The sequence below is a fragment of the Erinaceus europaeus genome, chromosome 12 (assembly GCF_950295315.1).
Source record: "Erinaceus europaeus chromosome 12, mEriEur2.1, whole genome shotgun sequence".
NCBI lineage: Eukaryota > Metazoa > Chordata > Mammalia > Eulipotyphla > Erinaceidae > Erinaceus > Erinaceus europaeus.
In genome coordinates this window covers 70,149,688-70,161,279 of record NC_080173.1, presented here as the reverse complement: position 1 = coordinate 70,161,279, position 11,592 = coordinate 70,149,688, and the positions used below count along the sequence as shown (strand labels likewise).

The 11,592-nt window shown below is 45.9% G+C and overlaps 1 protein-coding gene across 2 annotated transcripts; it reads left to right on the top strand.

The window, feature by feature from the left end:
* Nucleotides 1-188: 188 nt before the first annotated feature.
* On the top strand, nucleotides 189-10,574 carry FNDC8 (fibronectin type III domain containing 8). 2 transcript variants are annotated; one of them, XM_060202442.1, is made up of 4 exons: nucleotides 189-334; nucleotides 7,096-7,462; nucleotides 9,161-9,397; nucleotides 10,125-10,574. In XM_060202442.1, exons 1-4 carry the CDS (start codon nucleotides 207-209, stop codon nucleotides 10,275-10,277), a joined length of 885 nt encoding a protein of 294 aa, XP_060058425.1. In that variant the 5' UTR covers nucleotides 189-206; the 3' UTR covers nucleotides 10,278-10,574. The 2 variants fall into 2 exon arrangements, with proteins under 2 accessions (XP_060058425.1, XP_007517002.1); XM_007516940.2 differs by lacking the exon at nucleotides 189-334 and adding an exon at nucleotides 2,604-2,871.
* The last annotated feature ends 1,018 nt before the right edge of the window (nucleotides 10,575-11,592 follow it).

Sequence of the window (11,592 nt, the reverse complement as noted above, 5' to 3'; positions counted from 1 at the left end):
GAGACAGGAGGGGAAGACAGGAGGAGGGAAAGACTGACACCTGCAGATCTGCTTCACCACCTGTGAAGCGACTCCCCTGCAGGTGGGGAGCGGGGGCTCAAACCGGGATCCTCATGCCGGTCCTTGCGCTTAGCGCCACCTGCGCTTAACCCGCTTTGCTACCGCCCGGCTCCCAATAATACAGATCGTTACAGACTATAGGATAAATGCTAAGCAGCAGAGTGCGGAGAGTGTCACATCTCTGTATTTCCCTTTCCACCCCAAGTTTTAAAGAGAATCAGAGCAAGGCTCTGGCATATAGGATACTGGGGAGTGAATTCAGAACCTCATACTTGTAAGTCCTGCCCTGTACCCACCGGACCTCCTCCCTAGTTGCCACCACCCCCTTTTTATTTTTAAATATTTTTATTTATTATTAGATAGAGACAGAAGTTGAGAAGGAAGGGGATAATAGAGACAGACAGATACCTGCAGCCCTGCTCCACCACTTTCCCCTGACTATGGCCTGCCCCTCCCCCTCCCCCTTTTTTTTTTTTTGCCTCCAGGGTTATCACTGGGTCTCGGTGCCTGCACTACGAATCCACTGCTCCTGGAGGCCATTTCCCCCAATTTTTGTTGCCCTTGTTGCTGTATTTATTGTCATTGCTGTTGTTTTTGGATAGGAGAGAGAAATCGAGAGAGGAGGGGAAGACAGAGAAATACAGACACCTGCAGACCTGCTTCACTGCTTGTGAAGTGACCCCCCCCTAAAGGTGGAGAGCCGGGGGCTCAAACCGGGATCCTTACTTCAGTCCGGTGCCCTTTGCGCTATGTGCACTTCACCTGCTGCGCTACTGCCCGCCCCCCTCCTTCCCTCCTTGTGAAGCTTCCCCTGCAGGTGGGGACTGAGGGCTTGAACCCAGTTTTTGAGCATTGTATGTGCTTTATCAGGTGTGTTACCGCCTAACTCCTTCCCCCAATTTTTTCAATTTTCTTCAAATTTATTTATTTATTTTTCCTTTTGTTGCCCTTGTTTTTTACTATTGTTGTAGTTAATGTTGTTGTTATTGATGTCATTGTTGTTGGATAGGACAGAGAGAAATGGAGAGAGGAGGGGAAGACAGAGAGGAGGAGAGAAAGACACCTGCAGACCTGCTTCACTGCCTATGAAGTGACTCCCCTGATGTTGGGGAGCCAGGGCCTTGAACCAGGATCCTTACGCCTGTCCTTGCCCGCGCCACGTGCGCTTAACCCGCTGCGCTACCACCTGACTCCCCAAATTTATTGAGAAAAGAGAGACAGAGAGAGGGAGAGAACCAGAGCCCAACTCTGGTCCATATGATGTTTGAGAACAAACTTGGGACCTCATGCTGGTGATTCTAATTTTTTATCCACTGTATCACCTCCTGTCCCCTCTCTGTTTCTTTAAATGAACAAGAACATATGATTTTGGTATTTTAAAAAATTCTCTTATTTTTGTTTACAATAAGATTTTGTTAAAGAGATAGTTTCACTAGTTTGTGTGTATCTGTATGATTATCCACTCCCACCACCAAAGTTCCTGTGCCATCACACCAGATTTGGTATTTTTTAAAATATTTATTTATTCCCATTTGTTGTCCTTGTTTTTGTTATAGTTATTATTGTTGTTATTGATGTCGTTGTTGGATAGGACAGAGAGAAATGTTGTAAGGAGGGAGAGATAGGAGGAGAGAAAGATAGACACCTGCAGACCTGCTTGTGAAGCTACTTCACTGCAGGTGGGGGGCTCCAACAGGGATTCTTACACTGGTCCTTGCACTTTGTGCCACCTGCACTTAACTCACTGGCTACCGCCGGACTCCCCAGATTTGGTATTTTTAATGCCTTTTACTTTGTTTCAACTTCTGGAAGAGACAAAACTTTAGAGAGTATCTCCTCTCAGTCCACTGAGAGGAGTGGTGAGGTGAAGTCACTTGGCAAAGGTTCCACAGCAGGTAAGGGCAGAGCTGGATTTAGAAAAGACAAGTCCACATCTAAATGCAAAGCCAGCGCTTTAACTGACCCCTCAGAGTGCATGGCCATACCCCAAAGTTGTATGTTTTCATACTGTAGTTTCCAGGGGATCAAAAAAAAAAAAAAAAAACCAATTTTTGTGTTCTTCTGAAAGACCCACCATTTAGTCAGCATATGAAAACATCTGGAGTAAGGATGTGATAAGTTTTGAATTCTGGCTATAAAACCCAAATGTGTGTAAGCTATGACTTTATGAAGCATCTGGGCTTTCCATACATATTAGGGTTTTGCTGCCTGGGATTTGTGGATATATGAACCTCAGGATTTGTATATCAAGTTTCCCATACAATCTTCCTCCTTCTCAGGGGGCTCTGAATATATATATATGCATGGTACTCACTATGAGAGCTCTGGAGAAAGGCAAGTGCTGTTAACATCAGAGCTGGAAGGGTCTAGGGGATGGCCTATTCCTGGGCTCTGCCCCACTCCCCACACTGGCAGAGGCCACAGCAACTCCCGCTCAAAGGGGAGGCTAGACTGTAATTGTTACTCTGATGATTATGAAGTCAGCTCATTGAACCTCAATCCCACCCAAACTAAGGGTGGGTCCACTGTCCCCAGTCTCTCTCTGCTTCCTGTCAGCTCGGTTGTCCTGTAGGGTGAGGGCTGTGGCCCCAAACAAACCAAAATGGCATCAGAAATGTTCTGTAAAGTGGGAGGTGGGGAAGAGGCCATGCTGAAAAAGGAAACACTAGATGTTCTGAATGCACTTGATCAAATGCCGAAGCCCTTTTCAAACCCCAAGCCTATGAACAGGACCCTCACTACCAAAGGACTCCCACTTTCCTCCAGGGGCAGTTTGATTAACTTCTCAGAGGAAGATTCCATCAATCTACTGTAAGATATAACCCAAGTCTTTTCCTCTTTTTCAGGTGGGGACTGGGGGTAGGAAGAGGGTGTTACTTTCTTGGCCTGGCCCTGGTCCCCAAAGTTGGACTGTGTGTGCAGGCTGAACTATGGAGTTGTGATTCTTGTGTGGAGGGGAGGAAGATTCAGGTCTTGTGCTCCAGGAGGCTTTATCATTCAGGTAGAGACAAAGAAGTACCACAGCACTCAAGCTTCCTGTGGTGAGTGCAACACCACCTCCCATATGGTACTGTTGCAGAAATTACAGGTTAGCAAGAACCAAGTGTCACTCAGAGATTAGGAGGAGAGCACACCTTTATTATGCTGGCATGGTCCCAGCCAATTTGTGCTCTAAATCTGGGCCCCAAAAACGGTTGCACAGGGGCTTTTATTTGTCTCAATGAGATTCTCAGGGCAGAATCAGAAGTAAAAGGCAGGAAATATAAAAAAAAAATGCATTATCAGTTAGAAGGAAGGGTTTGTCACATCAAGCTATGTATGTATTTTTGTCTTATCTCTGGGGCTAGGTGTTCTGTGGAGACAACTGTTCATCAGGTCAGGTAATTCTTTGTTTTATTTATTTATTTATTTATTTATTTTTTACCAGAACACTGATCAGCTCTGGTTTATGGTGGTGCAGGGGACTGAACCTGGGAAGCCTCAGGCATGACAGTCTGTTTGCATAACCATTATGCTATCTACCCCTGCCCCAGGTCAGGTAATTCTTTATGTTAAGATCCGTTGCTGTGCGTGTCAGTTTGCATAATGGGGGGAGTCAATTTTAGGGCTTATTTTTTTTTTAATTTTTAAAAATTATCTTTATTTGTTGGATAGAGACAGCCAGAAATTGAGAGGGCAGGTGGAGATAGGGAAAGAGACAGACATCTGTAGCACTGATTCACTACTCAAAGTTTTCTCCCTGCAGGTGGGGACCAGGATCTCAAACCTGGATCCTTGTGCACTGTAACATGTGCGCTCAACCAGGTGCACTACTGAGCTGCAGAGCATGCACTCTACCCAATGAGTTCTCTCTCCAGTCTGCCTTTTCTTTTTGCCTCCAGGGTTATTGATGGAGCTCAGTGTCTGCACTACAAATCCACTGCTCCCGGAGGCTCTTTTTCTCCCTTTTGTTGCCCTTGTTGTTTATCGTTGTTATTGTTTTTGTTATTGCTGTCGTTGTTTGACAGGACAGAGAGAAATTGAGAGATGGGGAAGACAGAGAGGAGGAGAGAAAGAGAGACCTGCTTCACCACTTGTGAATTGATTCCCCTGCAGGTGGGGAGGCGGGGGCTCGACCGAGATGCTTATGCTGGTCCTTGGCTTTGTGCCATGTGTGCTTAACCCACTGTGCTACCGCCCGGCCTCCCTTTCTTTCTTTTTTTTTTTCTTGGCTACAGATAGAAATATAGAAAGGAGGGGCCAGGTGGTGGCGCACCTGGTTGAGCACACATGTTACAATGTGAAAGGACCCAGGTTCCAGCCCCTGGTCCCCAACTGCAGGGGGAAAGCTTCATGAGTGGTGAAGCAAGGCTGCAGGGGTCTCTCTCCCTCTCTATCTTAGCCTCCCCTCTCAATTTCTGGCTGTCTCTATCCAGTAAATAAATAAAGCTAATATAAAAAAATTTTTAAAGAAAATATTTTTAAAAAATCTAGAAAGGAGAAATGGGAGAGAGCAACACCTGCAGCACTGTTTCACTGCTTATCAAGCTTCTCCGCAGGTGGGGACCTAGGGCCTGAACCTGGGTTGTCCGTGATTTTGGTTCAGCCCCCTCTTACTTCATGTCATAAAACTCTTGGGGAACCTGCAAGGTATCTGGTCCAGTGTTAAGTTCTGGGAGGCAGAATTGGAAAGTAGTCTCTGCCCTCAAGGAGTTTCCAGTCTGGGATGTGTTTGCTGGGGAAATGTCAGGCAATAACTGAGGATAAGACAATGTTAGGTTGTAGGAATGTTTAAATTCCCCTCAAACTGAGACAGTAATTTGAACATAAGAAGCGGGTACATCCAAGAGACTAAAGCTAAACTTGCCCTTGGCCCCCAGCTGCAGGAAGGAAGCTTCATAAGCAGTAAAGCAGTGCTGCAGGTTTCTCTCTTTTTCCCACTCTCTTCCCCCTACCTTCTCAATTGCTGTCTCGATTCAAAAATAGGTAAATAAAATCCTGACAAAATGAATACTGACACTAGAAGCCAGGAATTATGCCATGCATTTCTATAGGTTCTATCAGGATTTTTGTGGTTTCACAGATATGTGTGTTTCAATAATAGTTAGAATGCACGCTTACTTCATTTCTAGAATACCGTTAATATTGACCATAGGCTTGCTTATAAGAAAAATTAAGTCAGTCCTACACAGTAGTATAGTATGCCCTGTGTTGTAAAAGGACATCTTAAAGAGCTGGAAGTATAACAAATGGAGCTTGGGAGCGAGTGCAGTTAAGGGGAGCCTCTTGGAGATGATATATGAATCTCCTAGAAAGGGAAGGTGTTAGCCAGTGAAGTGCGGTGGTGTAGTGATGTGAATGAAGGAATTGTTTAGAAGGCAGTGTCATGTGTGGTAACACACAGGCCCACACTTAGAAGGGCCCTGTACTTGGTTTAATGTCCTGATGTCACTGAAATTCTTTTAAGTGTAGATAAAGAGGCCCCCAAAACTACATGGGTAATTCAGATTACTTGAACTATCGAATAAAGATGGTGTCCATTCCCTAAGCGATATAAGTATGCAGATGTGGTAAAGTGACAGAGACTTGTAGGAAGCTTCACGGTTTAGTGGAAGAGTCTTGGGCTAGGAACTCAAGTTCAAATCAAGAGTTCTGCCACTTCTTCTTCTTCTAGCGTTTGCCCTTCTTCCGTAGCCAGTTAATGGCTTTGAAAGTGACTGGGATCCATGTGGATTCAGTCGGCTAGGAAGGATCGTCAGTTTCCCCAATGAATGGGTACTCACAGGATGCACCACAGGAAGGTCGATCCAATGCATCTCCAGTTCTGCCACTTAAAACTACCATTTCACTGTACAAATGTTAAGGTCAGGAACCTTCAGCCTCTCAAATGCAAAACGGAGCTAACAGCAGCTCTGCAGGACTATTGTGAAGATCAGAAAGATGTTCTACTATATAGCATGGTGCCTAGCCATCTTCCATGTCCATTTCACCACTGCTGTTTTGTATAAATAAATCTAAAATGCAGATTCATCAGGGCAATTTTAAGTATAAGTGACAACTGGTACTCAGAATTTGACCTACAGATAAGTTCAGTGGGCTGGGGGCTGGGGGGTCACCTATTCTAAGTGTCCACAAAGAATTAGCATAGGTTTGAGCTGACAGGGATGTCTTAGGAGGCCAATGGGGCTCAGAAAGGAAAAGTGTCACCCATCATGCATGAAGCTAGAAGTGTTATGGAATGGCATATGGCTATTGCACCTGGTTAGAGGAGTTGAGATGGTAGAATGGATGCAGAGAAGAGGAACTTAAAAGTGCCAGGTAGATGACAGCTACTTAGTTTGGAGCAGGCTACTGGGAGGAGGGAATGAGAAGTGAGGTAAGGGAGAGAATTATCCAGGTGCCTGATAAGGTCTAAGTCATATAGTCATATGTTGGCTAAATGGAAGCTTAAGATGTTTTTTTTTTTTCACCCCCTAGGAAAACTTTTATTTTTTTAATGAGCAAAAGATCAGAGCACTGCTCTATCATATGTAGTGCTAAAGACTGAACATGGGAACTTACACATTCAAGTCTTATATCCCACCCACTAAACGACTTTCCTGACTGCTTAATACATTCTTATTGTCTTAAAATATTTTATGTAATTATTGATAAAAGAAAGAGAACCAGAGCTCTGCAAATGTGATGCTGGGGATCAAACTTCAGGACCTCGTGCCTATGGGTCCACTATGTCACCTCCAGTGCTTCTGGATTTATTTATTTTTAATGGGAGAGGGACAGCACTACTCAGTTCTGGTTTATGTTGGTGCTGAGGATTGAACCTAGGTCCTCAGGCAAGCAAGTCTTGTATTCTTTGCTGAGCTATCTCTCTAGCTTGCTTTTTTTTTTTTTCAATTAGTGCCCTGGTGGGTTTGATGCCCTGCTGCAGAGTAACAAAAATGTTCTGAGGTGTTGAGAAGCAGTGAGAGACGGTGGCAAGTCCTCCAGGGGCTTCCAGGATGCATATATTGGGGTCACCTTTTCCATCTGACTCAACTGCCTTTCTTCCCACTCCAGGAAACCCATGCCACTGGAAGATTCTGAATGCAGCTCTGATGACACCAGCATTTCCCCCATCTCATCTACTTTGTTAAATCCCATCAAGTTGGCTGTGACCCAGCCCAATAGCAGCTTCTTTGCAGGGATGCTAGAGGGTGAGCTAAACAAACTCAGCTTCACCTCAGTGCCCAAAAACACAGAAAAAGGGGACCTGGCTCTGTGCTCCCAGTCTAAGTCCCAAATAGCACCTGGGGGCCTGCTTGATCTTGACAACCCCGAAGTGGACACGGACACTTCCTCGACACCCTCAGAGTCCTCTGTGGTCATGGACGTGCCAGAGGCACCCTTCATCTGTGAGCATACTGTCAGTGATTCCACGGCTGTGGTATGTTGTTTCTCTCCTCATATATTCAGCAAAGGTTTACCAGCTATCCCTGTGTACCAGGCAATGAACTTGAGCTCCATGGGAATGTGATGATGCCTACCACCGCATCCTCACATCAAGTTCATGGGTTAGGAGAGGGAATGTCTGTGAAGAATGCCAATGTGAGCTAAAAAGGGCCCAATGCTGTAGTAAGGGTTCAGATCTATAGTCATTAGGAGGGAAAGAAATATTACTCTCAGAGGGCCAGCTGGTGGTGTACCTGGATAAGTGCACACATTTCAGTGCACAAGGATCCAGGTTCAAATCCCTGGTCCCCACCTGCAGAGGGAAAGCTTCATGAGTGGTGAAGCAGGGCTGCAAGTGTCTCTCTGTCCCTTTCCCTACCAATATCCCCTTCCTCTCTCAATTTCTGTATCTATTTCATAATAGATTTTTTTTTTTTAAAAAAGGACTTTAAGAAAATATTACTTCCAATGCAGGAATAAGCTTGATGGCTTTGGAAATACTTGAACTGGAGCACAAGAGGCAAGATTTAAATATCTAGCAGTGTAGTAAAGATATTTTATAGAGACTGAGTCTAGCAAAGATTCACAGAGGCAGGAGATTTTGAGTGGAAACACCAGGTCCTGTTACAGGGCCCTTTAGTACTTTCATGAGCCTGCACATCTGGTCATCCTGCTAACACTGGGTCTCTTCACTAGAGGTTCTGCTTTGGTAGGTTAAGGGTGTGGCTGGCAAATTCCCAGGCGGTGCTGATGACCCATGGACCACATATTAGTAGCACTGTTCTAGAGCATAGGAAGGGAGATGCAGGAGGAAAGTTAATCTGGGGTCATTTTCTTTTCTTTTTTTCTTCCAGAGCACTGCTCAGCTGTGGTGGTACAAGGGATTGAACTTGGGACTGGGGAGCATCAGGCATGAAAGTCTGTTGGCATAAACCATTATGTTATCTCCTCCACCCTGGAGTCATTTTCTAATGTCCTTCAACCTCTTGTAGATTGTTTGTTTGTAGGTAATAAGGAATAGCTTTTAGCAAAGCTTTCTATCAATCAGTGGGTACAATGCGAACTATATAGTTCAGTGTTTGTCAAAGTGTGGTTCTCAGCTCCAAACATCAGAAACTGTGGGACTGTAGGCTAACAATTTAACAAGAACTTCAGGGTATTCTGATGTACACTAAATTTGAGGACTACTGACCTAGGTGGAGGAGAAACTAGAAATGGGTGACCAGACAGGAGAGAGTAAGGTCTGAAGTCTACAATAAGAACTTCTTCAGATCCTTATCTGAGTTTAGTAACTACTATTGCACACTACAAATTATATGGGTGATGGACTATTGTTTGAGTTCTGGTTCATCATTTAATTGCTCTGTGATCATAGGTCAGTCACTTACCTTCCCTGAATCTATATCCCCATCTGCAATTAGCAGGGGGAGATGAGATCTCTTTATGATCTAGGAAACACATACTGTCAGAAAATAGACTGACAATCTAGAAAATACAAAGACTGAGGGTGTACCCTGAGGTTGTTATGGGATGGTGGTTTCATATCCAGCACTGGAGAACCTTAAAACTTTTTATCAGCTCTGGCAAGAGGAAATTGGAGTCAGATATTCTGATCTCAGTGGAGGTGTGGGTGATGCAAGGGTGAGGGGTGAATAGACCGGATCTAACGAGGCCTTGGATTCTCTTTTCCTAGATTTCCTGGACCTATGCTTTGGGAAAGCAGCAGGTCAGTTTCTACCAGGTCCTGCTGCAGGAGGTGGCCAAGAAAAACAGTGATGGGACACCCAAGGCAAAGAGTCGTCCATGGATCTTCAACAAGATCTTGGGCACCACGGTTAAGCTGATGGAGCTGAAGCCCAACACAAGTTACTGCCTCACTGTTCGTGCAGCCAACACAGCTGGGGTGGGGAAGTGGTGCAAGCCCTACAAAGTGAGCCCCGGGAGAGGAGAGGGCTGAGGCCAGGGAGAGGGCTGAACGGGGAGCTCTAGAGCTTGTGGAAACCTTTATATTCCCATGACTTATCTCCATTCTTGCTTCCCTTTTACCTGGGCAAATAGCATCAATTTCAGACTGCTCTCTCTTGGGAGGTTTAAGGATTAAATTACTCACAAGGGAATGTAAATACATTCATGACCTCTAATGTTCATCTTCCAAAGTCATTGGTTTCCTTTTTAACTTGGTAAGACAGAGAAGTTGAGAGAGGAAAGGAGAGATACAGAGGGAGAAAGACATCTGCAGACTTGCTTCACCAACTTGTGAAGTTTCTCCCCTGCAGGTGGGGGCTGAGGGTTTGAACCCAGGTCCTTGTACATGGTAATGTGTTCTACCAATTGTACCACCACCCAGCCATTATATATTTTTCATCTTGTTATTAGTAACTGTGGATGGGCCAGGAAGTGAAGGGCAGTGAGGAAAACAGGGAAGAGGGTGAAGACCAAGAAAGGGGGCAGCCTAGAGGCAGGCAGGGGAAGTGGGGGAAAAGTTTCAAGTACAGATAACCTTGCAGTAAGAAACACTAAAAAGCTGAGGAGGCAGATTTAGATCATGCCTAATTTTTAGCTGCTTCCAGTTGACACTGGAAATAGTGTCAACTACTTGACACTAAATAGGTTGGTAAAGCTAAGGAATTCAGAGGATTTTTCTCATTCTATTTCAGTTTGCAACTGTGGCCACTGACTTGAACAGCTTCCCTGAGAACAATCCCATCCAAATCACTGTGCAGCGCAAGGAACCCCAGCGGAAAACTGTGTCCCTAGGGTTGGAGGACATGCGGAGGCTAGAAGACCTAGAATACCTATTTCCCTACTAAGGGAGAAGATCCCAGGAAACCTTTCATCAGCTTCCACCCAGAGCCCTCAGGAACCAGAACCATAAAATGTACCACCAGCACTATGCCAAGGAACCACTGACCACTCCTCCGGCCCAGGGCCTGACAGCAAAGGCAGCAGGAATCCACCCCTGGACTGGGGTGAGGCTAGATTAAGAGCTCCATCCACCCAAAATCTGCAGGCCAGGCCCAACCACAGCTCATAGCTGTGAGGCCCCTTCACCCCCAGATCTAGGCTGGGCCCAGGTCCCTCATTAAAGAACTGCAGGTCACCCAGCACCCCTAAATTCTGCTTTATGTTGTAGACAGCATCAGCTGCACTGCTTTCTAGCTTTTGCCAAAGTCAGGTGGTTTAGGGGAAGGAAAAGCAAAGGTGGCAGGGCAGTGGTGGTGCTGCTAGCACTTACTGCGTCATTCTGTCAATACCAGCCCTTTCCCTGTGGAAGAAAAGATGGGAAAACATCAATGCTGGACAGAGGTGGCGGTAGTCCAGGAACTGAGTGGGAGAGGAACTCTGGAGGGACAGTGCAAAGTACACATTTTGAGACAGTTTGATTTAGCCCTGGCCCGCTCAGGATATGAGCCCTCCCTTGGCTCAGTTTCCTCACCATAAATCTGGAGATGTGAGCCCCCCCCCCCCTTTTTTTTTGCCTCCTGGGTTATTGCTGGGGCTTGGTGCCTGCACTACGAATCCACTATGAATGCACTGCTCCTGGAGGCCATTTTTCCCATTTTGTTGTCCTTGTTGCATAGGACAGAGAGAAATGGAGAGATGAGGGGAAGACAGAGGGGGAGAGAAAGACAGACACCTGCAGACCTGCTTCATCACCCGTGAAGTGACACCCCCCCACCCCTGCATGTGGGGAGCAGCTGCAGGCATCATGGTTGCACAAAAGAGCACAGTAAAAATAGTGTCAGCACACAGTAGGAGTAGCTACCTTTGGCCCTCATCTCAGTGTTGTACAAGGTGGATCCAGGCAAGTGTGAAATCATGAAAGTCGGGGAGGTGAGATGGCACAAGAGGTGAGGAATGCTCTGGCTGGATCTCAGATGGTTGGGAAACCAATCTGAGCAGGTCTTACTAGCACTGGAACAGGACAAAGAGGCAGGAAGCTTTGAGGGTACGGTCTTGGTTAAGGGTCCAAGGAGATCCACGTGAGGAGTCTTTTCATTTTGTGAAAAGTCCTCATGGGGCAGAGAACCACCCTCCTATAGCACAGCACAACCACTTGGCTAGAGCACTCACCCTGTCATTGCAGCTCTATGGAGAGGGAGCCAATCTGAGGCAGCCAGCACC

Bases quoted from the DNA above. Each gene is read 5' to 3' on its own strand.
- FNDC8 (XM_007516940.2), top strand. From the start codon at position 2,663: ATGGCATCAGAAATGTTCTGTAAAGTGGGAGGTGGGGAAGAGGCCATG. The intron at 2,872-7,095 runs GTAAGATATAAC...TTCCCACTCCAG, and splicing joins GAAGATTCCATCAATCTACT to GAAACCCATGCCACTGGAAG. The intron at 7,463-9,160 runs GTATGTTGTTTC...CTCTTTTCCTAG, and splicing joins TCAGTGATTCCACGGCTGTG to ATTTCCTGGACCTATGCTTT.